Source organism: Neopelma chrysocephalum, unplaced genomic scaffold (genome assembly GCF_003984885.1).
Source record: "Neopelma chrysocephalum unplaced genomic scaffold, ASM398488v2 Primary Assembly neopelma1_132, whole genome shotgun sequence".
In the NCBI taxonomy this organism is placed as follows: domain Eukaryota; kingdom Metazoa; phylum Chordata; class Aves; order Passeriformes; family Pipridae; genus Neopelma; species Neopelma chrysocephalum.
The window spans coordinates 1,030,327-1,052,929 of record NW_020897794.1 but is presented as its reverse complement, the minus strand read 5'-3'; the positions used below and the strand labels follow the sequence as shown (position 1 = coordinate 1,052,929).

The 22,603-nt window shown below is 49.6% G+C and overlaps 2 protein-coding genes and 1 long non-coding RNA gene across 7 annotated transcripts in view; 2 read left to right on the top strand and 1 right to left on the bottom strand.

The window, feature by feature from the left end:
- The window catches only part of ACACA (acetyl-CoA carboxylase alpha), a 127,061-nt gene extending 121,192 nt beyond the window's left edge, over window positions 1-5,869 (top strand). For all 5 annotated transcript variants that reach the window (XM_027698760.1, XM_027698758.1, XM_027698759.1 and 2 more), the window contains 2 exons: window positions 2,339-2,475; window positions 2,811-5,869. In XM_027698760.1, the coding sequence (XP_027554561.1) occupies window positions 2,339-2,475; window positions 2,811-2,937 (264 nt within the window). In that variant the 3' untranslated portion in view covers window positions 2,938-5,869. The remainder of the gene's footprint in view (window positions 1-2,338; window positions 2,476-2,810) is intronic.
- A 2,724-nt stretch (window positions 5,870-8,593) lies between these two features.
- The window catches only part of AATF (apoptosis antagonizing transcription factor), a 48,655-nt gene continuing 34,645 nt past the window's right edge, over window positions 8,594-22,603 (bottom strand). The window contains exons 11-12 of the mRNA XM_027698770.1: window positions 21,610-21,681; window positions 8,594-9,582 (exon numbers count right to left, since the gene is read on the bottom strand). Of these exons, the coding sequence (XP_027554571.1) occupies window positions 9,519-9,582; window positions 21,610-21,681 (136 nt within the window). The 3' untranslated portion in view covers window positions 8,594-9,518. The remainder of the gene's footprint in view (window positions 9,583-21,609; window positions 21,682-22,603) is intronic.
- LOC113975096 lies at window positions 9,582-12,374 on the top strand. The gene is made up of 3 exons (XR_003536753.1): window positions 9,582-10,950; window positions 11,078-11,165; window positions 11,267-12,374. It is a non-coding gene; the product is annotated as an uncharacterized LOC113975096 (long non-coding RNA).

Below are 22,603 nucleotides of genomic sequence, written 5' to 3'. Positions count from 1 at the left end.
TTTTATTCTATTTTATTCTATTTTATTCTATTTTATTCTATTTTATTTTATTCTATTATATTCTGTTTTATTTTGTTTTATTTTATCGTTTTAATTTTATCGTTTTAATTTTTTTAAAATTTTTTTTAAGTTTTATTTTTTTATTCTATTTTTATTTTATTCCATTTTTAAAGTCCCAAACACTCAGGGGTTCCAGAGAAGGGGGGGAATGTTCTCTGGAGGGCAGCAGCCTTTCCAAGGTAGTGTCTGAGCGTCTCCAAAAGCGGGCAGCTCGTTAGCTAATACATTACACCAATCAAGGAGAGTTATCTTAAGCCACAATTAATCTGCTCCCTGGCATATGTTGATAGGGAAGCATCATGCTGTTTCTTAATTAAAAGCAAACGGATTAAAAATGATTAATAAGAGTATTAAATATTCTCCTAAACTAAAAGCTTTGGGATTCTTGGGTAAATGGAGCTTTACGCAGGTCTGCGACTGTATCACAGCTTCCTGGGCTGGGGTTTTTTTTCCCCCCTTCCCTGGAATCTTCCTTTGTATGCAGGGAATGTTGCTGCATGGCAGGGGCAGAGCCAGGGAGTGAAACCCGACGAGTTTAAAATCATAATAAGGAAAAACAATGAAATAAGCAAAATCTAGGAGTGACATCACTGGCTTGAGACAATCACAGGGTTCAAGAAAATAAAATAATCCTGGTTTTTACTGAAGCGTGTCCAGGGCTGGGATGGGCCCTGCACCTGGGGCAGGGAGAAATTCCTCCCTGGGAGGGTGTGGAGGCCCTGGCACAGGTTGCCCAGAGAAGCCGTGGCTGCCCCATCCCTGGAAGTGTCCAAGGCCAGGGCTTGGAGCAACCTGGGATAGTGGGAGGTGTCCCTGTCCAAGGCAGGGGTGAGACTGGATGGGTTGTAAGGCCCCTTCCAACCCAAACCATTCCATGATTCCTCACAGCTCTCACCTGTGGGTGTAACAACACCCTCAGCAGCACCGGGGAGGAGCTGATCCTGAGAGTCCCAGGGAAGAGGGAGACAATTTCCTGGACTTGGGAAATCATTAATTAAACACATAAGTGAAGGATGGGCAGTGAGGAGGTGCTTGGATGAGGCTGGAGAAAAGGAGGCTCAGGGGGGACCTTCTGGCTCTGCTCCCAGGGAACAAGGGGCAGGATGAGAGGAAACAGCCTCAAGCTGTGCCAGGGGATGTTTAGACTGGACATCAGGGAAAATTTCTTTACTGAAAGGGTGGTCAAGCATTGGAAGGGGCTGCCCAGGGAGGTGGTGGAGTCCCCACCCCTGGAGGGATTTAAAAGCCCTGTGGATGTGGCACCTGGGGACAGGGGTCAGTGGTGGCCTTGGCAGTGCTGTGGGAACAGTTGGACTCTGTGATCTTAGAGGCTTTTCCAACCTTAATGATTCTGTGATTCCATGATTCTGTGGCCCACTGGCACAGCAGTGGGTGCCAGGGGGGTCCGAGGGGGCTCCAGGGGGTGCCAGGAAGGTGCCACCACGGCATCACAGGCACCCAGCTCATTGTCATTCTGACTTTGACTTGGTTAGTGATAACAGAGAAGGATAGTGCACCTTTAAATGAGGAGCTTTGTGTTTAATTACCCAAATAAAATGACATAAATATGAATGAGTGCTAATGGCAGTACTTGCTTTTCCGGAAACCATTAACAAAACGATTCTTAAATGATTTGTAAAGAAAATGAGAGGAGAGGAGAGGAGCGAGAAGGCTATTAGGGGCTCACACACTCCTGAATTATTGCATAGTCAACTATCTAGCAAATATCAGGTGAAATGATCTTGCAAAAGGCAAAAAGGGGGTTGTTGCTGAGGGTTTCAGACACCCCGACCTGCTCTGCTGTGCTCACACCTGCTCGAGGGGCTGTTTGACCCCGGGGCTGGATCAGGGATCCTGTGATTGCTGGGGGACACCAACACTGGGTCAGTCTGGAGGTGGTGGGGACTCGTGGGTCCCGTGATGGTTTAGCACTGGGAGAAGCCCCAGATCAGCTGCATCTCAGGGTCAGCTGTGTCCCACCTGAATTTGGGCAGCTGATCACGAGGGAAGCTGGGATTTATCTGGGACATCAATCCCAGGGGAGTGATGCAAGGAACCACCTCCTGGGTTCCTTTCTATCACATTCATGGCAGGAGAGGCAAAAAAACCCACGTTTGGATTTTTGCTAATTGTTAGTTGTGTTTGTGGAAGCCCCACTCACTGGGAAAACCCAGCCAGATGTGTCACCCCCAGCTGCTACATTTGGGGATTGGTGTGTGGGGAATGGGCAGGGGTGGCCAGGGCTGGGAGCAGGGCTGACCCTGTGGGATTTTGGCAGGCATATCTGTGGGACAGCAACAAGGACCTGGTGGAGTGGCTGGAGAAGCAGCTGACGGAGGAGGAGGGCGTTCGCTCGGTCGTGGAGGAGAACATCAAATACATCTCCAGGGATTATGTCCTCAAGCAGATCCGGAGGTGAGGGCTGCCCTGGGAACTGGGATGTTAGAAATCACCTGGGAGGGGGAATGGGGGTGCCCTTGGGGTTAGGGCTCACTCCAGAGCTCCTGCCCTCCCATGTCCTGGGGTCCACACGCTCCGGCCTCTCGGGATTCCAATCCCCACGTGAGTCCGAGCCCGTCTGCCACCAGGAAGGGAAGTGGCCGGAGGGAGCAGAGCTCGGCTCTCCCAGCTCTCCCAGTGCTGTGTCCAGTCTCCCACAGCCCCATATTCCAGCCCCCCGTCCGGACAGAGCCAGTTGGATGCTCTGGAGGTGCCGGGGCTGCCGTCACTCACCTCCCTCCTCTCTCCAGCCTGGTCCAGGCCAATCCCGAGGTTGCCATGGATTCCATAGTGCACATGACCCAGCATATATCACCCACCCAGCGAGCCGAGGTCGTGCGGATCCTCTCCACAATGGACTCTCCCTCCTCAACGTAAGAGCATCGATTCCCCCCACGCTCCCCCTGCCCGGCGCCGCGGAGAGGAGAAAAAAACCGGGAGCTCCCAACTGCCCTTTGTGTCTCGGCCGCGCCCGCTGTGCCGCCACGGGGAGGCTCAGGGAAACGCTGCCAGCAGGGACAGGTTTCTCTTTTCAGACCAGGCTGACCAGGGGAAGCGTGTCCCCCTGGCCAGGGACACGAGGGAAATGTATAAAACACAAGCGCCTGCGGAGCTGAGTCCCGGCTGTGCTGCTGTACCTTATTTATTGAACGACTGGAGCGGCGTCCGGGCGCCGCCGGCTCCGCCGGGCGATGAAGGTGCTCCGGTACCGTGAGGCCTTGGCACGGCAGAGCAGGGGCTGTCGGGTGTTCCCCCTCCCCGTGCCCCCCTGCCTGCCTCCCCCCCTCCCACCCCAGCTCCGCGCTGACAAGTGCCAATGTCACCCCTGTCACCCCTCGGGAGCGGGTGGGAGCTCTCCCCCCTCAGCCCCTCGGCCCTGTCAGGGGTGATTTGTGTGTCACACGTCTGTCTTGTTTCTTCAGTAGCAGAAAACCAGCCTTTAGGCTCTATGGCCAGGGCTGTTCCCTGTGCCCCCAGGAGGCTCCCGGGCTTCCCAGGGCTGCGAAGGTGGCGGGGCAGGATTTTGGGCGCTGACCCCCCGCTCGCTTTGCCTTTGTGCCCAATTCCTTTAGAACAGGTCAGTGAACTGTGTGAGGGGCCCTTCTGGGAGGAGGTAAAAGAAGAGACCAAAGTGCAGCTGCTCAGTGTTTTTGCTTTCCCTTCCCTGCTCGTTTTGGTGGATAACAACAATGTGGCAGCCCCACTGTGGGGACACTGGCTGGAAGTGCTCATCCCTTTCCTATCAGCAGCAGGAGGCTGATCCAGCCAGCTGGGGTGAGAGGGGAGAAAGGACAGAGCCAAATATCCCAGTGGGGTCAGAACTGCAGAAGGATCCAAGGAGCTTTTCTTCATCTCCCCCCTCTGCTCCCGAGCTGGGATGGAGCTGCCTGTGCCGGGCTGGTCCTGGTGCAGGCTGGGCAGGGGAAGGGACTGTCACTCACCTGGGAAGGTGGAAATGTAAAAACAGTTGGGTTGGGTGATCTCAGTCCAGTGGTCAGGAATAACTGTCTGGGAGGCAGTGCTGGGGTGGCAGCAGCCCAGGGCCCCCCAGGCTGACCCAGCCAAGGCCCCCCAGCTTCCTCCTACACTTTTTTTATGTCCATGGGCCTCCTGACTGTAAGAAAAGTTGCCTGTTACAGAACTCTGTTACAGAACCGGGCTCACGCCAGTGATGGTCTGGGAAGAATTTCAGATTTTACAGTCCCTCCTCTAGTACAGCAGGAATCAGAAGGGCTGTTTTTATGAGAGAATTAATCAATGATGCTGCCAGTGCCTCTCACCTCTCTTTGTTTCCTTCTGAAGTGCAATGCAGCCCTTCTGCCTTTGGGGCCAGTGACTGGAGGTGCCACAGGGGGGTCACAGCTCCCCTGCCCGTGGCCAGTGGAGCTCGCCCACCTGAAGGACTCGCTTTTTCTTAATAGTTAAGAACCCTAATTTGATTTAAAAGACTTTTATTTTCCACTAGAGCCCCCTGAACAAGCCCCAAAGATGCTTTTGCTTATGCCAAGCTGGGCTGCAGCAGGACACACGGACAGAGAATGTCTCAGCCAGGCAGGACCACTCAGAGGGTGACTCGTGGGGCTCCTCCTCCCCGTCACCAGGAATTCCTACTGGTGGTGTCACCAGTCAGTCCCTTATCCAGGACACCTGCAGGTGTCAGGGGAAGTGTCCCAGTGCCCACTGCCCCGATCCCTTTGGAGCTGCTCCCCCAAGGCCTGTGCAGAGCAGCCCCCATTGTTTCAGTGTTCCAGCACTGGCTCAGGCTCCACTAAATTTGGGGGTAAAGCAGCTCCAAAAAACCAGCTGTTGGGTAACATCAGTGCTGGGCTGACATCAGGGTCTGTCACCAGCCCTGGGTGTCCTGGGGGGGTCTGGACCTGCCAGAGCACCGTCACCTGTGCTGTCCCCAGGTCACCTGTGCTGTCCCCAGGTGTGTGGGTCGGTCACGGGGTGGGGAGACCCCCCTTGGTCCATACGGTTCTCGCTGGTGCTGAAGTATTTCACTTACCTCAATTTCTTTTAATAAAAAAGAATGAATTACAGCTCTGTTGCCAGGAGTGGAATCTGTCACCCCCTGTCCTGGGCACCCTGGGGGGAGCTCTGCTTTCCTTGGGGCAAGAACAGGGGAAATGTTTATGGGGAGGGTTTGTGTGGAGCCCCTCAAGGTCTGGCAGGAGGATGGAGCAGAAGCACCTCGGGGTCTCGGCCGTGCCCTTCACCTGAGCCCTTGGGCAGGTCCTGTTCCTGCTCCATGATTTACTGTCACCTTTAACATCACAGTGACTGGGACAAACAGGGAAAAACTGAGCCCTGGCAGCTGCTGCTGAGGTGGTGGGAGAACTACAGGGACCCTCTCCCAGGGGCAGTTGGACTCGAGGATCTTAAAGATCTTTTCCAGCCTCAGTCACCTGCTCAGCAGGAGCCCATTGGAAAAGACCCACAGGACCCTTGGCCCACTGGGAACCTGCTCAACAAACACCTTTTGGGAGGTCCCCACACTAAAGGTGAGATGTTAAATTTGCCCACATGAGTGAACACAACTCCAGCAGTTCATTTTTCATGCGTTTCTCAAACCAGAATCCTGATAGTTAAATAGGGGGTGGTGAGGGGACAGACCCTGCTGAACTCCAGAATCACATTTAAAACTCTTTAGCCTAAAATATCTACATATTAAAATGCCAAGAAAAGACGTACCAGAGCTGTAAGCTCTCCAAAGCCCAAGATCAAAGTGCCATCATCTTTTAATGTAAACCTTTTGTTGCATCAACAGTCTTAAGAGGGATGAGAGACATCAAAATAAAAACTGAGACAAACTGGGGCTTTGTAGCTGTTTTTTGTTTTAGTCTCTTCTCTCAATTTGGGCCATGAAATAGGTCAGCTCCATTACTGATCAGCCTTCCCACAAATATTTAAAACAAATTGAATTGCACACCCAATACCCATCACAATTACGCCAGGCACAATAACTAAATTAGCAATTCAACAAAATAATTGGAAATGCGATTCTCTCCATTCCAGAGCCTCCCCGGGGGCTTTGGCCGATCTATGGGGGGAAAACTCTGCTTTACTAATTCTGCAGCTAATTAGAGACACACTTGTAAATGAAGTTGTTTGTCTGAAAGTTGAAATTCTTCGCCGTGGCGGGGTTGGGGGGAGAGGATTAACACAACCCTCTGTCCCTCCCTCCGCACACCCCGGGCCCCAAAACGCCTCCGAGTTTGCGCCGCGCTTGGCTGAGGTGTGGTGCCCGTTCGTGGAGGTACTAATTAGCAGCTGTATCATGAATTAATAAAGAATTAATATTCTTTTTTTTGGGGGGGGATATCTGACTTGCTGTTAATTGGCAGCATTAGGAAAACCTGGTGGAAATCATCCTGGTTGTCTGTGTATGAACAGCTCCGAGAGCTCTGACCAGGCCGTGTTGGACATTCCGGAGCTTCCAGGACCTGGGGGAGCTGAGCCAGACTGGGGATACTGGGAATGCAGAGTCCACCCTCCTCCTGTGTCCATGCACCCCCTGGACAGACCATCCTGCTGTCCCCAGGCAAGTCCCTGGCTCTGATGGGTGGTTCCTCAGGGATTACACGAGGCTGCACTTTTTCCCGCAGCACATTCAAATCCAGGCACGGGCCCCGTTTTCCTGCCAGGAATCAAGGGCTGCCCTCAGCAGCAAGGTCAGAGCTGGAACGGGGCCTCATCCACCAGCCCAGGTTCTCCCCGTGTCGCCACGACCCAGGTGCTGGTGGGGGGACAGGGGGGAACAGGCTGCTTAAACACTGATAAGTGAATTCAAAAGCGTGCTTAGTGGGGCTTGGGCTCTTATCTCCTCAAACAATACCGACGAGAAGTTATCACATTTAAAGTGGTTCATATTACCCTTTTAACATTACAGCCAGAATGAAAATAGAAATAAAGAACCACGGAGTGCCCTGGTGCTACAGCTGTAGAGGACACAGGAGTCAAACGGGAAGGGGGTGGCACAGCTGCAGCCACAAAGAGCCCGGAGAAACAAACCCTGAGCAGGGCAGGGACACAGGGCTTCCAGCTAAATTTGGGCACTTACAGCATGAGCAGCCCGATGCTGTCCCACTGACATGCTGGAAGCAGCTGATTTCCTCCCCTCGATGCCTCTCAGAGTTGTGGTTATTAAACCCTGAGATTTTAATCACGTTGAAGAGCTCAGGGCTCTGCTGCTGCTCAGGTCAGTGCAGGGACAGGTCATGGGGTGGGAGGTGCCGGGATGGCTCAGGGTCACACGGGATCCTGCCTGTTGTTGGAATCGAGAGGGAGTGGATGGAGGGGACAGGACGTAACATTACCAGGATTTCCCATGGGAGATGGTCACACCCAGAGTCCCCACAGCTGGGGAGGCCCCTCGGTGCTGGAGCAGCCCAGTGACAGCCCACGCTGAGCTCACGGGGCTGCTCCCCCCATACAGGGGACGGAAAAATCAGCCCTTCCCTGTGCCCAGGACCCTCTGGCCCTTCTCCCCACAGCCCTGGGAGGTGCTTTGCCTGTGATGGGCATCACTGTGGGGCTCTGCTGTAGGTGAGGATCCCGAATCCCAGCGAGGAGCCAGCGGTGACATTTCGTGTGTTCCCACCTGGACTGGAGCTGGGAGGGACGGGGAGATGGATGCACTTCCCTGGAGCTGCAGCTCTGCTCTGCTGTGAGAGAGCAGAGAGATTTATTCATCCATGAGACACGTGTTTTCCACCCAAAGTCAATACTCACCTTGGCACTTGCTTTCTGGAGCCCAGGAAAACGAGACGTGTTTCCACAGGGCTCCTCCCGGCACCAGGGAGGAACTGGGAAAGGAGAAGCTTTTTTTGTCCTGTTTTTAACCCAGGATTTCACGCTGCTCAAGACAAGCTGCAGCTGAACTGGTCTCCCTTGCTGTGGTGGACTCTGTGCTCCACATCCCACTGAGGTGTTGGGAAGACATTTATTGGGAGCAGGTGACTAAAGGGAGACTAAATCTGTAATGATGAGGTGCAAAAAGGATTAATTAATATCAGCTGCAGACAGCTCTGGGGACACAGTGAAGTGCAAAAATTTGGCTACAGAGAGTCTGCTAAGGGAAAAGAGGGATAAAACTGTGGAGCAACACCTCCAAGCAGAGGCAGGATTGGGGGAGCAGCACAGCAGGAGGTGAGGGAAAGGGGGAATCACTGCAAGGAGATGCAAGATGGGATCACCTGCTGCTCCACCCTGGGCCTCACCCTCAGGGGCAGCACAGGGCACAGAAGGGGCTTCCCCTCCCTGCCATTTAACCCATTACAGCCTTAAAAACTCATGTATTTTTATTTAAGCTTAATAAGAAAAAATTATTAAAAAGTAGGATTCAGTCACCCACTGCAAAACTGGTAAAAACTGTAACTTAGGCAGGGAAAAGCCCCCAAATCCCTTGGCTTTTTCGAGGTCAGGAATGGGGCAGTTGGCTGCTTCACTCCATCTCTGTGAAAGGGGACACCAGAGTGGAACCCCCGGGCCAGCGGGGCTGTTCCTGTATGGATCACACCGGGACAACCAGTTTACAAACCATTTTAATTCCATCACCCAAAACACCACCCAGGGACAGGGCAGCTCTGTGGGACAAGCCATGCCTGTTATACACGTGTTACTCACAGGAGATAACCTCAGTTTGGGACTGATCACAGCAGAATTCCAAATTCTCCTCACAGGATCTGATATCCCACTTCTGACCTTCGGGTATAAAACCCCACGAACCCCTCAGGTGAGTCACCTCTGCCCAGTTTCACATTGTGCTGACACCCTTCAGCGGGGTGTCATGGCCATGGTGAAGACACAAAGGCTCAGAGTCATGACCAGCTGAAAGAACTGAGTGTTCAGGATCAGTGCAGGGCTGGAAAATTCACTGGGAGGTTCCTACGGCACCAATATCACGACATTCCCCGTGGTGTGGTCAGCAAATGTCCCTGGGGTCATTCAACAGCTGGAATGTGAACTGGGAGCTCCCAGCATAGGAGAGCACCTCTGCTCTGTCTTAAGGCCATGTTAATTATGCAAATGACATTTAAATCCTCTTGGTGAAAAATAAAGTCCCTCGTTCCCGACACGCGGCCAACGACCAGAACGAGGCGCTTAAATCCCCCCCCAACCCCCAAACCAAAACCTCTGAGGGTTTAACACAACCATGGGGGACCCATGTGGGGGGGCTGGTGGTCCCTGCTGGGCTGGATTGTGTCCCTTCCCCCCAGCACTGTGCCCAGATTGCAAAAAATCAAGGTCAGGAATTTAAAGGGAACAGTTAAAAAGGGGAGGAAGCACTGAAGCTGGAAAGGGAGGGGGTGCTCAGCCAGGCTCAGTGTCCCCACTCATCCCCCTGATTTAGGTTTGATGTTCCTTCAGGGAGGATTTTCAGGACAGACCAGAGGCTGGGGACACCTTGCCCTGCTCCTGGGAGCCAAGGGGACGTCGGGAGCCGGGGCCTGATCCTAATTCTGCTCCAGCTCTTCACCATTGGTCATTTTTCCAAACAGGGAACGATAAAGCTCCGTCCTGGGGATGAAAAAAAAGGAAAATGGGAGAGGGAAAAGTTACTTTTCAAGGTCAAAACGGGGAAAAAGAGGCTGCCACTCCAAATGAAAAGGCCTCCTGTAATTAAAAATGCATTCAACAACCTTTATTAATAAATACAGAGTGGGGAGAAACTTGTGTGAGACCAATCCCAGGCAGCACAGAAATATGTAAATATCTCAGCGTGGCTGGATCTTGTATCTCCAGAGAATGAGGGCTTCTATAAGTTTGCCCTTTCCAGACAGGCTCTTCAAGTAAGAAAACAAGATTGAATATTTTAATAGGATGTACGAGGCCACGGAGCCGTAAGGAGGATTCAATCACAGCCTACGTGGGACTGTAATTTAGTTTTCATACATTTTCTTGGACAGTACTTGAAAAACAATGAAAATGACCCAGCAACAAGATTCCAATTAATATCCCACGTGCAGCAATTCTGATAACGGGAGCAAATTTCCCTTTAAAAAAAAAGAAAAAGAAAAAAAAGTGGGCCAATGTTATCTTTAATTTTAGAAACAGAGTAACCTGAGCTGGGGGAGAGGTATTTCTGCCTTGTTTTGTATAAATGCATTTTCTGAAGCAGCAGCCTTTTGTCAGGGGCTGCACACACAGAGTGGGGTGTTGGTTACATGGAGGGGTGGGATTTTCCCTTCCAAGAACAGTAGCAACCCCAGGGTTATGAGTGAGAACCAAGTGATCCCATTGCCTCAAACTACCCTAAAGGCATTCTGGAAAACCCAAAGGGGATTTGCTCCAGAACAGGCTCCCCTCTCCAGGTCTCCAGGCCCTTCTTCCTTACACATTCACTCATTTCTTACATCCCCAGCAACGTGAGGAAGCTCAAACACAACGTGGGCACATTGGGGGACCCTAAAAAAACCACCAAAGGCAGCAAGAGCTGCTGTGTTTGCAGATAAAACCCCAGAGTGCTGTTCCTTTGCAGCCTGCCTCGGCCTTTCCCACTGCTGGAGAACCCAAGGAGGAGAATTCCTCAGGTTTCTGTCCTCCTTTTGGTGGGTTTGACACTGTCCTGTGGGTACAGGAGTTCAGGGATGGATGCTGAATTTGCTCCAATCCCACAGATTTTAAACAAACAGCCATTTTTCAGGCGAGCAGGGCCCGGGGGGATTTCGGGTGAGGATTTGTCTCTGCTGGCAGAGGAGTGTTTTGCCAGCACAGACGGGTTGTGACGTGGACACCCCGGGTTTTGGGGGGCACAAGGGGCTCCCCTGCACCCCACAGCCTCATCCTCCCAGGCACAGCAACCTCTGATGAAGCAGAAATCCCAGTTTGGATAACACACCATGGACAAACACCCCGGCAGAGTGACAGGAGGAGGAGGGAAACCAGGTAACCCCCAAACCACCCCCAAAACAGAACAAACATTTCACCCTGAAAAATAAAATAATAAAACAACCCAACCTTTTTTTTTTTTTCCCCTCTCTTCTCATCCTCCAGGCTCCCTTTTTTTTTACAGCCTCTCCCCTCAGCAGGATTTAACCATGCAGAGAGTAAAACTCATCAATCCTCCAGGTTTAACCTTGTCTCTGTTTCAATTCACCAGGGTAAGTGCAGATTTTAATACTTTCAGCCCCCTTAAGGCTATGCATAATGAACTTGGATTTTTTGGTTAAAAAAATATAAAATTTCTCTCCTCCACCCACAGATATGAACCATCAAGACTTGAGCCACTGAGTTGTAACAACCCCACTGCAAAGTGTGTCACCTGCAGCTGGAGGAAAGGTGACTTTAGCACAAAGAGGGGCTGGAGGCAGCATGTGCTGAGGAATAACCTGTGCAGGTAATTAAGAGTACTCACACCTCAGGTGGGGAGTGTGGAAGAGGCAGGTCGATACAGGGGTCTTCCTTGAATTAAAATTTAACTTACCCTTTATTGCAACCTACAAAAGCAAGTAATGAGCACTAACATTTTTATTTCTTTTAAACTGTCATTTAGGCTGTAGAGGGGATAATTACCTATTTCCACTGTAGTAAGGTTTTATCACCCTTAGTGAGGCATTTTCTAATTTAATATTTTTACTGTATTATCATAAAACCTGTTTCTGGAAAAAAATGATCACGGACCACGGAGCCATTTGCCATAAAACATGTGTGTGTAAGTACCTTGGCTTAATTATTTATGCATTTCTTCTGAGCTGGCTCCAGAGCCAGGGGACAGCACAGGCACCGTGTCACCTCCCCACCATGAAAACTGGGCTTCTCAGGTCAACAATATTGTTTTAAAATATGAAATAAAAGGAGCAGCTACTCCAGGTGGGGAGCCTGGTGTGCTAAATGCCCAGTGGGCTTTTCCCTCCACTCCAAACCCCAGGTATTGCTGCTACACACATTTTGCAGGCAAAATCCCTGCAACAGAGACCAAGGAAACACACACACAGACACACAGAGAGAGTGAATATTAATTGCAACAGCACATTTCATAAATCTGTACGAATCTTCAACATACACATCACAAAAATAATTCTAAACAGATCCCCAGGAAGGTGCTTTGCCCACCAAATGTACAAAGGGAAACCAAACCTGCATGTGGGAAAAGCCAAAGTATTGTACCACTCTGTGTAATTATAGCCATTTTTCTAAATACAGGTCTGTGAACTAATAGAAGAACAATACTAGGGGGGAAAATTCAGTTTCTGGTGGCTTTTTTTTTTTTTATTAAAATGGCAATAGTGCTCTTCTAGTAAAAATACCCTCCAACCAATGTCTCTGCCTTCTCCCTTGTACCTTTTACTTCTCCTCTTCCTCTACCCAAAGAGAAAGATAATTTAGAATATGCCACAAGCAGTACTGAAATGACTGTATAACCCACTCCTCCACTGGGAACTATGAATTTTTAATTCACAAAAACTGGAAAAAGACAGAACATGAACACCCATGAAGAAAGGGAGCACGAAAGAATGGAAAACACACGACTCCTGATGAAAACTGAAGTTGGCAGATTGTTTCCTTGGAAAACTTTCTGTCTGGGCCCTAAGAAATGTTTTGTCCAGTGGTGTGAAAATTCAGGTTACTCAGTGTCCAGCAAGCTGGGCAGGTACCAGGAAGATAAAATAAAGCTGAAGCTTTTCATTTCTTAATGATTTTTTTTAAATGATTTTTCAAAATGATTTTTCATAAAAATTATTTTTTTCCTTAAAAAATGAAATAAAAGGAGCAGCTACTCCAGGTGAGCTTGGTGTGCTAAATGCTACTCCAGGTGAGCTTGGTGTGCTAAATGCCCGGTGGATTTTACCCCCCCTCTAAATCCAAGGTATCGCTGCTACATGCACTCTATAGGCAACAGAAGAGACCAGGAAGATAAAACAAGCTGAGACCACTTATTTTTTAATTTCTAGAGAAAGGCTAAAGCAGCCTTGATTTCCAGTCAAACCCCAAACCAGCTGGGTGTGGGGTTTGGCTCTGTATTCCCACCCCTTCCAGCCTGCATTCCCCACTCCGGCTCTGCGGGGACAAGCCCTCGGGGTGCTGGGTGATGTGGGGATCCCAAAAGCAGGACTCAGACACCCTGGAGTGGCACAGGAAGGGCCCTGGGGCTCTGTGTCCAGCCCCACGAGATGGCACTCACTCCCTTCCCAAGCCCTGAGCTCTCAGCTCCGGCTGCATCCCCCCCGTCCCGGCGCTCCCGGAGCTCCAGGGGGGCTCACAAAGGTCTCCTGCAATTCCCTCCAGCCCAGGAGGGTCAGGATCGGGCTCCCCACTCCCACCCCGAGCCTGTGCAAATGCTTTTAGCCCCACGGCTTTGAATTATGGAGGGTGACATGTGACCTCTGGCTCGTCTCCCGAGAGCAGGCACGGGATTTATATAAATGTTTCAGAAAGCTGGTTCTTGCCCTAAACAAAGGGACTCTGAGCGTTTTGAGAGGCTGGATCTGGGAATGGGGAGTGGGAGGGCAGCAGAGAGATGGAGGGCTGGTGCTCAAGGTACCACTCCCCAAACATAACCAGACCTGGGGTTCTTCCCTGCTGTCCCTGCCACCAATTCTGAACGTTCCCCTCACCCCAGCCCTGAGCTCGGGATACCACTGATGGAGCAGAGATGGACCCTCTCCCATCCTGACTTAGGTCCCAGTTGCATTTTCGTAGGAGCTTTTGCAGCACAAAGCATAAAAGATGTGGGCAAACGGGCTGGAGAAGCAGCAAAACACAGGGATGTGCAGGCAACTCCAGCTTGATCCGCTGGCACGCGTTGTTCCAGCAGCTGGAATTTCCCCATGAATTACATCAGATGCCTTCTCAGTCAGTTTTTGGATGGGTATTTGAGCAGAGCAGCCTCTGATGCTGCATGGGAAATGCCCTGTGCCAGAGAGCACGAGGGGACCATTCTTTGTGCCCCTTAACGCCCCGTATTCCTGGGATGATTTCCCTCTTTCACAGCTTGCCTGTTTTATAACAGATTTGATGCAGGAGAAGACAAATTGTCTCACAAAGGAAAGACGACAAATCATCTCGCAGCCCTTTAACAGGTTATTTTTTTTTCCCCCCCTTTAAAAAGGAAATTTCCATACCAGAGGTGCCTCTCTCTCCTCACAGGGATGTCAGACATCAAGTGTTGGGACAGGATGATTCCAGCCCATCCACACTGGGTCACCACTTCACCCTGCCCCAGCTGAAAACACACAACCCCCTGTGCAGACACCAGCCCTTCTGACACCCTGGTTAAAGTGGGGTGTTAAACTGCACCTCCACAAGCTGATGGTGAAGGCCAAGTCAAAGGCTGGGAGGATTTTTAAATAAAACAAACAAAATGAGACACAAAGGGCAGAAATTTCAAGGCCAGGTTGGAGGGAGCTCTGGGCAAGCTGGGCTAGTGGAAGGTGTCCCTGCCCACGGCAGGAGGGGGAATGAGATGAGCTTTAAGTTCCCTTCCAACCCAAACCATTCTGGGATTCTGTGATCCCAAAGTCACAGTGCCTCTGGATGAGGCCAAGCAGGTTTAGTTTCATAGGGACAACACGTGTTCTTGCTTCTGTTTCAGGCTCTCCTCCAGCTCAGGTGTGCAGCAGGTCACACAGCACCTTCCCAAGAGAGCCCACGTCTCTCCTGAGGGGGTTCTTCCCCCTCCCACCCACAGCCTCGTGCCACAAACACCCCAAATTCCCTAAAACATCAGAGCCCTGCACACTCCGAGACTTGCCCCCCACGTTCATACTCTCTCCCTTTGTTTCCCAAAACAAAGCCAAGGCAGGACAGCCTTTCTTCCAGGCTGTGCCTGAATAAACTCAGAATCACTTTTCTCACACCAACACCGAGGTTTGTGCCGTGCAGCACAGAAGCCACTGGTTTAGTTGTTCCAGAAAGAAGGGCTTTGCCTCCTCTCAGGGATTCTGTGGTGGTGAAGGTGCTGGATTGACAATCGCAGAGCCCAAATTCCTCCATTAATCCCCTCTCATGGTGTTTTAATACCCAAAGTACAAAGTGAGCGAAGTTAAAGGCTGGTATCTCACCAACCTTTTTTTTTTTTTCTTTTTAATTTTTTTTTTATTAAACTCTTATGTCATATAAGTAAATTAATCTTTTAATACCAGGATTTCCTACTACGTACCCCCCTCTGCTTGCAGAGACACACTGTGACAAAGCAACTGCACTGAAGTGAGAATGCTGATGGGGAAAATACACAACGTCCTGGCTGGATCCAGGGGAAATGCTCTAATCCAAGCCTCTCTGGCAGCTGGATAATCTGTGAGTTAATTCAGCCTCCCAGCAGGCTCATGCAAGAGCAAGAGTGGGCTGGATGCTCTTGTGCCACACATGACCTGAGGCCAATGGGACTGTGGAGGCAGGGGATTCGTTTCTTGCACTTGGCCACGGGATTTGGAGAAGTGATTCCTGCCCTGAGCCCGGTTCTGCTGCATTAAGTCTGCACTTCCAAAGTCAAACACAAAATTGTGACCATCTGCTAAAGAAAAAAAACCCCTGTGTCGGGGAAATGCAGCCCTACAAGGCTGGGCAGGACACAGGAGCTGGAAGGAGGGAGCCACTACACAGACATGCAGATGGTCAGGGATTCCTACAAACCAGGGACAAAAAGGTCACTTCCACCACAGGCCAACAGGTGATCTGGCTGAGCTCACCCCACCAGGTGTATGAGCCCAAAGGCAGGGACAGGTTCTCTAACAGGGGGCAAACACAGCATGGAAAGGTCTCAGAAGAGCAGGAAAAAATTCCCCCAGCTCCCACACTGTGGTGACACTGCTTGGTTTGACACAGTCCCATCAGGGCCATCTTCTTCTCTCTAATTTGGCTCGTAAAGGATGCAAATTCCTCCTCCCTAATGAAGATCCACTTGCAGAGGTACAAACCAACCCCTATAAAACCCAACACATCCTCCCCACCTTCCCCAGTTACAAATCCCTGCTCGGAATCTCAGCGTGCACTTGGGAACACGTCTCCTTTGTCCTGCCTGACTTTCCTGCAGAAAAGGCTCCTTTTGCCTCCCGTTCTGCACTGGGTGCCATGTTTAATGATGATGTATGGGTGTCCTTTTCCTCGGCGGTGCTGTGGGGAGGGGGTCAAACATGTGACACCGCCAGCATGTGTATCAACAGCAAATTATAAACCGTGTCAATCCAAGTTAATGCAAAGCTGTAATCCTCTTTAACAAGAGATCAAATCAGTGCCATGAGTTATGTTCATTCTGTAATCTGATAAGAAATAGAGTGAGCCTCTAATAAAAGAGTAATGAGAGCCCTTAATGATGCTGTTAAAAGGTAGCACCAGTTAAAATATTGCTGTTGTTCCAGCTGATTAGATCATTGTTGCATATTTGCACAATCTTGTTTTACCTGTCAGAATAACCTGAGTCATCTTGGGAGATAAAGGTGTTCGTACCAAACATCTGTGTCCTTTAAGGATGCCTCTCCTGCAAGTCACCGTCCTCCAGAGGTGAAATTCAGATGTTCATCAAACTCCGCAGTAATTTGATATTAGACCTTGTTTTACAGTGTCTCTGTTTAGTCTCTGTTCCTCACACACACGGACAGTGCAGAGATCTGAAGATCTGTATATCACAGCTGACAGGCAGAGAGAATAAAACCCAAATCCCCACACAGGAACAGGGGCTTTACCTGACCTTGCCACAACAAGGCTGTGCATTGGACCCACTCCTGCACGTACTGAAAACACCTCACTTGGAACAGACTTGGAGGCCCCAGCAGGAATGCTGAGCCTCAGCTCGCCCATAAATACACCCACCTGGCACAGGAGCTTTCTCAAGTGCACAAATGTCTGAGCCCCTAAAAGATGAGGCTGTTTGGAGCTGGGCCAGCTGAAGGTGGCTGCACAGGTCTGGGTTCAACCTCAGCTCTATCCCAGACCTTCTGTGTCCCCTTTGGCCATTCCCTACAGCTCTTGCCTCAAGGATTTCTGGACCCAAAAGCCTTTGGAGGCTATCACCTCTGTGTGCCTCATTTCCCAAGGTGTAAATCAGAGGAGACTGGCCTGTTCCCAGCTCTGCTGCACATGGGGCCACTGAAGGAGGTGAAGCTCCACAGGTCACGGCGATGGGAAAAACCCTATTCCAAGGCAAGTCCAAGAAGTGGCACCCACATGATACCACCCTCAAACCCAGGAGAAATCACAGCCAACCCTGTTCTAACCCTGAGCAATTCCTGCCCAAGGCAGCTCCCCTCTCCTCTGGACAACCACCAGAGGTTTGCCTTCGGGTCCCTTGTCTTAGGTCAGGCCATTTACACAGCAATGACCTTGGACCGATTAGAAAAACCTTGGCCCAAGAGGACAATAAATGTGTTAAAGTCTATAAACATGTATCCCAAGATAACCATAAAAATCACTTTCCAATGTATGTTTTAAAATACTACCAAAGAGGGGTTAAAACAGAGGAGGGCTGGAGGCCACCAGTGTCCCACACATTACACCATAATATATGTGAGCACAGGGTCAAACAGCCATGCCCATGCATAGGGTGCATGGAAAACTGGCAAGGGGAAGATTAATTGCTTCCACCAGTGCTATTATTCCAACCAGCAGCAAGAATCAGAAAGAAAGTGGCAGTGATGTTGACAAAGGCAGTTATTTGACTTGCACGTTCCTCTTCTCGAACTCGGGCTGTAAAACAATCCTGGAGTGTGACTGTTTATCCCCTTCTCTTCCCAGTGCTCAGGCTGCTCCTCCTCACAGGCATTTCTTTGAAGTCCTGGGCATCCCACAGCCACCAGCACACAGGGAAATCCTCCACTCCAGGAGAGCCAGCAGTTCACTGCACTGTTTTAAGGTCTCTCTGCATGGCCACAGCAGTGTAAAACAGCTCAAATGCAGAGGAGAAATCAGGCCCCAAATGTACTCCTAGGCTGCATTAGCTAATTAAATATAGAGAAACCAGCAAGGTAGTGCAGTGATCCACAGATCTGTGCCCTCAAAAGCAAAGCAAGACACCTCCCCTCTGTTTTTGCCCCAGTGTGGACTGGGGAGCCAAGGAAGAAGCAGGACTACACCACCACTCACCCCCTGGACTCTGCACCACCCCCAGGCTTCTGCCCATCCACATCTGCACATATAGACTTATTTACTGGCATTTTCCCAGGGTTTACCTGCCCCTGTAGGTAGAACCTAAGGGGAATGTTCTGCCAGCTCTGTTTCTACATCCATTTTACACTGTAGAATTCCTCCCCCTACCACGCAGAGCACCCCATGGTTCAGATGTGTGTTTATTTTGGGGTCGTGCCTTTTAAGTGCCTGACCAGAAAAAAAAAAAACAAAAACCCCAAGTGGCTTAGAGCACAGTTATGTCTCTGTGAAGTGTACACTTGCATTTTCAATCCAGTAATTTGCACTTGCAAACAATAAAATTACCTTCCTCTGTCACAAAGGAAAGCTGTTGCTGCTTCCCTCTCACGTGTACAGGTCTGGTCTTTCCTTTTTGATTCACCTGCAGATGTTGAATTCTTCTTGCTTTGTCTGGTACAGTTGTGTGCTGCTACAGAGGTCTTATGGCTGGTGCAAGGGTGTTAAAGTGACCCCTAGAGAGGGGCTCTGATGTTCAAAAACACGAGTGACAGCAGCAGATATCTTCACTTTGGGACAGCTGAACCAAAACACCTACTGAGGCCTGATTTTCAGGCACTGACTGGATTTTGAATATGTTTTATGAATGCAAACAAATGGTGTAAACTGGGGAGGAAGCTGATAAGTAACACCCAGGTTTTCACAAGGGTTCCCACCCCAGTGTGCAAGGGCTGCTGCAATGAGGAAGCACGAATGTGTTCCCAAAGCCCACGTGGAACAGACAAGAAATAACAGGCCTAAATTACAGCAGGGGGAAATTTAAGCTCAACATTAGGACTAAAGCTGCAGAGAACTGCTAAAGGAAGACTGTGATGCCTGTGATAGGCATGTTCTTTGTGCTGCAGGTAACCAGCAGGCATTTTGGCAACAGAGAGAAAAGCTCAGGCTTCTATTTTTGTGACTGAAACAACAGCTTTCCTGTGTAGGTTGAAAAACTAAATCCTACTAAAATTACTATTGCTAAACAGGCAACAGTATCTCACCAGCAGCTCTCTGTGGCACAGAGCAATCAGAACACAGAGCAACCTGCTCAAGGTCACCCACGAAGCCACTGGCAGAACAAGGAACAGAACCTGCCCAGCCTGACTCCATCCTTGCCCCATCCACAGCCAGGGTTTCCTGGCCTTGGCAGAGCGGGATCCAGCTGCCCTCGGGCACACTTGCTGTGTGACACATCAACACATCCAGCCCAGCACAGGAGCTCAGTGCCCACAGTGCCATTAGCAGAGAGAGCATGGAAAGCCTCCAAAGTGACTCATAAACTTAATGTCAGGACTAAGTTCCCGCAGTCAGACAATGAGCAGCAGCTGCTGCTGCCGCCGCCGAGCGCTCGGTGACACGAGCCAGCGATGCCACAGCTCAACGTGGGCACAGACACCAGGACACATTCCCAGGAAAACAAATGCCAACCACTCTGTCCCCACCACCCCCAGAACTGTGAGGACAGAGCCTGACATGGATGAGCTGCACCAGTTCTGGAGGTCAGGCTCTGTGCTGGGGGCTCAAGGTGCTTCCCGGGGACTGAGGGGGACGAGGGTGGCAGAGAAGGATGGCACATGAAGGGGAGCTGAGGTCCAAGAAGGCCCAAGCACAGAATGAGTCCCCTGTCCCAGCTGTTTGATGCACTCCACGTTTGCTCTGGTTTGCTGCAGGATTTTGGCTCACAGAGCACATTTTCTGTGCAACTTTTGGAACACGAGTGAGCGCGGTGGGCTGTGAAGGAGGAGGGAATGTCACCTCTGGGGACAGCAAACACAGTGTAACTCCTGTATTGTCAGTCTCACCCTTTTTTTTCACCTCCCTCTCCCTCACACACCCCATGTGAGCTAAGCTTGCCTAAATTTTGGGGGCACAGCAGGGACCTGCAGCCTGCCCAGCCTGCAGGACAGTGCAATAAGTGCTGCAGCCAAACATAACTGACACCCCAAACTCATTCTAAATTCCTAAAGCATAACTAATAATAACCAGTCAACTGGACATAATACTAAGAGAGAGAAATATTGCAGGCATGCAGATTATTAATGAAAATGGTACCAACTGGTTCTTCCTGTAACACATTTGCCACCTGCTAATTACCCTCAGACAAAAAGATGTGGGGAACAAGCAGCACATCCCAGAATCATTCCTACAGGATGGTTGGACTCTACCAGGAAAGTACATCTATCCTGTCCCATGTTTAATTTGGAGTTATCTAAAACAGCAAAGACACTAATTATTCCATGCAGGTAAGGAGGTCCCTGCTGGCTGGGAAGCACAGGGAGCTGCCAGCTCAGGCCCTGCAGATCAGAAACAAAAATACACTTGATTTATCTGCCAAATAGACAAAAGTGTGCATGTCTAATCTCACAGTGCTCAAACCACTTCTGCCCCTCTCTTCCTACGATCCAGGGAAGGGGTGGAAGAACTGAGCACTTTATATGGCTGAAGGAACAGCTTTCACCCTGCACCTGCACCACGTTTATTTTTGTGGTGAGAGGATCTAAACAAATATTAAAAATCCAGAGCAGCTGGGTTTTTTCCTCACTTGAAAAAAAGAGAAAAAAAAATAAAATAAAGAAACTCTGAGAAACACACATGATGAAACATCACAGGTCTTATGGACACAAAACATCTTAGCCCCAGCTTACTCCTCATCCAGAAGTCTGTGCAATCCCCCAAAAGGCAGCAGCCAAAGAACAGCAGGTATTTGGTTTCCATCTCGCAAACAGACAAATGACATCTCTCCCTCACAAAGCACAAACATGTTCCACAACCCAGGGGAAAGATGTTTCTCAAGCTTTCTACATCCATTCACTGGAAAAATTATTCCACCTCCTTCCCACGAAGAGCTCAGCATTTCGAGATGCAGTTTAAAAATGTAATACTGAGGAAATATGGGTGGATATGTGGGAGAGCTGTTTAGTAACTCTGCACAAAACTTTACTGATATTTTCTTTACTAATTAGCACATTAAATCATTATAGTTTTCCAATAAAATTCGTCACTCTTTAAATAGACATAAACACAAAGAGCATTTGGGTTCTTGAGTGAATCTGCACAGAATTATTCCAATTATTAACTAATCTAAGAAAATGCAAATTAACCAGAATCTAGAAGCTGTCATTTCTGTTAACAGACAAGTTCTTTTTAAGTTTTGGTTACACCTGAAGACACCAGGTAACTCAGTTATCTGTTTCCAAACGAATTCCTTCAAACTGGAAGATTTCAAAACCAGAGGAGTTTTAAAAGCAGGAATCAAAACGTGGGTACTGAGATTTATGAAAACTTCTTTGTTTGGAGTCACAGCAATTAAGAGAGTGAAAGCTCAGCCAGGCTGCCAGGACAGATGTGACCAAGACACCCAGGCTATGATGCCAGTGACAAATGGTGAAGTGATAAATAGGAATGGAGGGGGCGACAGCCTGAAGAACAGGTCAATACCACGCTGTCATGGAGCCATTTGAGAAACATAATTAATCTATTACTCACCTGGCATCATCATTCATTGTGCAGTGGTCAATAGGTGCCATGAAGCTCACCAGCTTGCTATGCACATGATACCTGAGGAGTGCAGGAAATAAGCAGGCAGCACATTAGTGACTATTAATGAAAAGGAAATGTTGTTGCTGCTGGACTAGAACCACTCCAGCCCCTGAAAGGCAAAGCACTGGCTTTCCTGGGAGCTGGTTCCTAATGAGTCACCAGTTGTAGCTGGCAATTCCCCCTCCCTTCCCTCTCCCTTTCTTACAACATGGACACAAGAATAATCAGATGATACAATGAACTGAACAGCAAGTAAACCCTTTTTTATCCCAGGGAGGGAGAGGACAGACAGAATCCATTAATTGTGTGCGAGTCCCTAATCAGACTCCCAGACAGACAACCCTGAGAAGTCAAACACACACTCCTTTCCAGCCTTCCATTCAGCTGGCATCTTAATCACCTTCTGGAATCTGTGCCCAGAGCCCACTGCAGGCAGCAGGAGCGTCAGAGCATCAGACCTTCTCCAGCATCCATCTGCTACCAGTTCCTTCCTTGCTCTGTGGTATGCAGGGCCCTAAAGGATATCAAAATCCCACTCTGCAGCCATGTCCAGAGCAGGAAAATCTTACCCTGAATAACTCACAAATGGAGCATGTAAAAACAAGCAAAGGAGAAAACAGCAAAAGGCCTGTGCAAGGATGAGATGGGGGTATTCTCATCATCAAAATATTTCTGCAAGCTGTCCTGCAGCCCCAGGTGCAGGATCTCCTTCTCACTTCCCACACTGTAGTGCATTTCATGCCTTGTATTCAAGGACACAACATAAAATTTAACAGGGTACTGAAAACCTCCGAATGAAAAGGTGGCTTTAAACCCTGTGTCTGAGGGCAGGGGATTCCAAACCAAGGCACTGGTGAGCACTACCTGCCTACCCCAGCCTGAAATGTTTCATCCAGGCTGCTGCTATTTTTAGAGCTTGACAAATAGCAGGCAAAAGGAT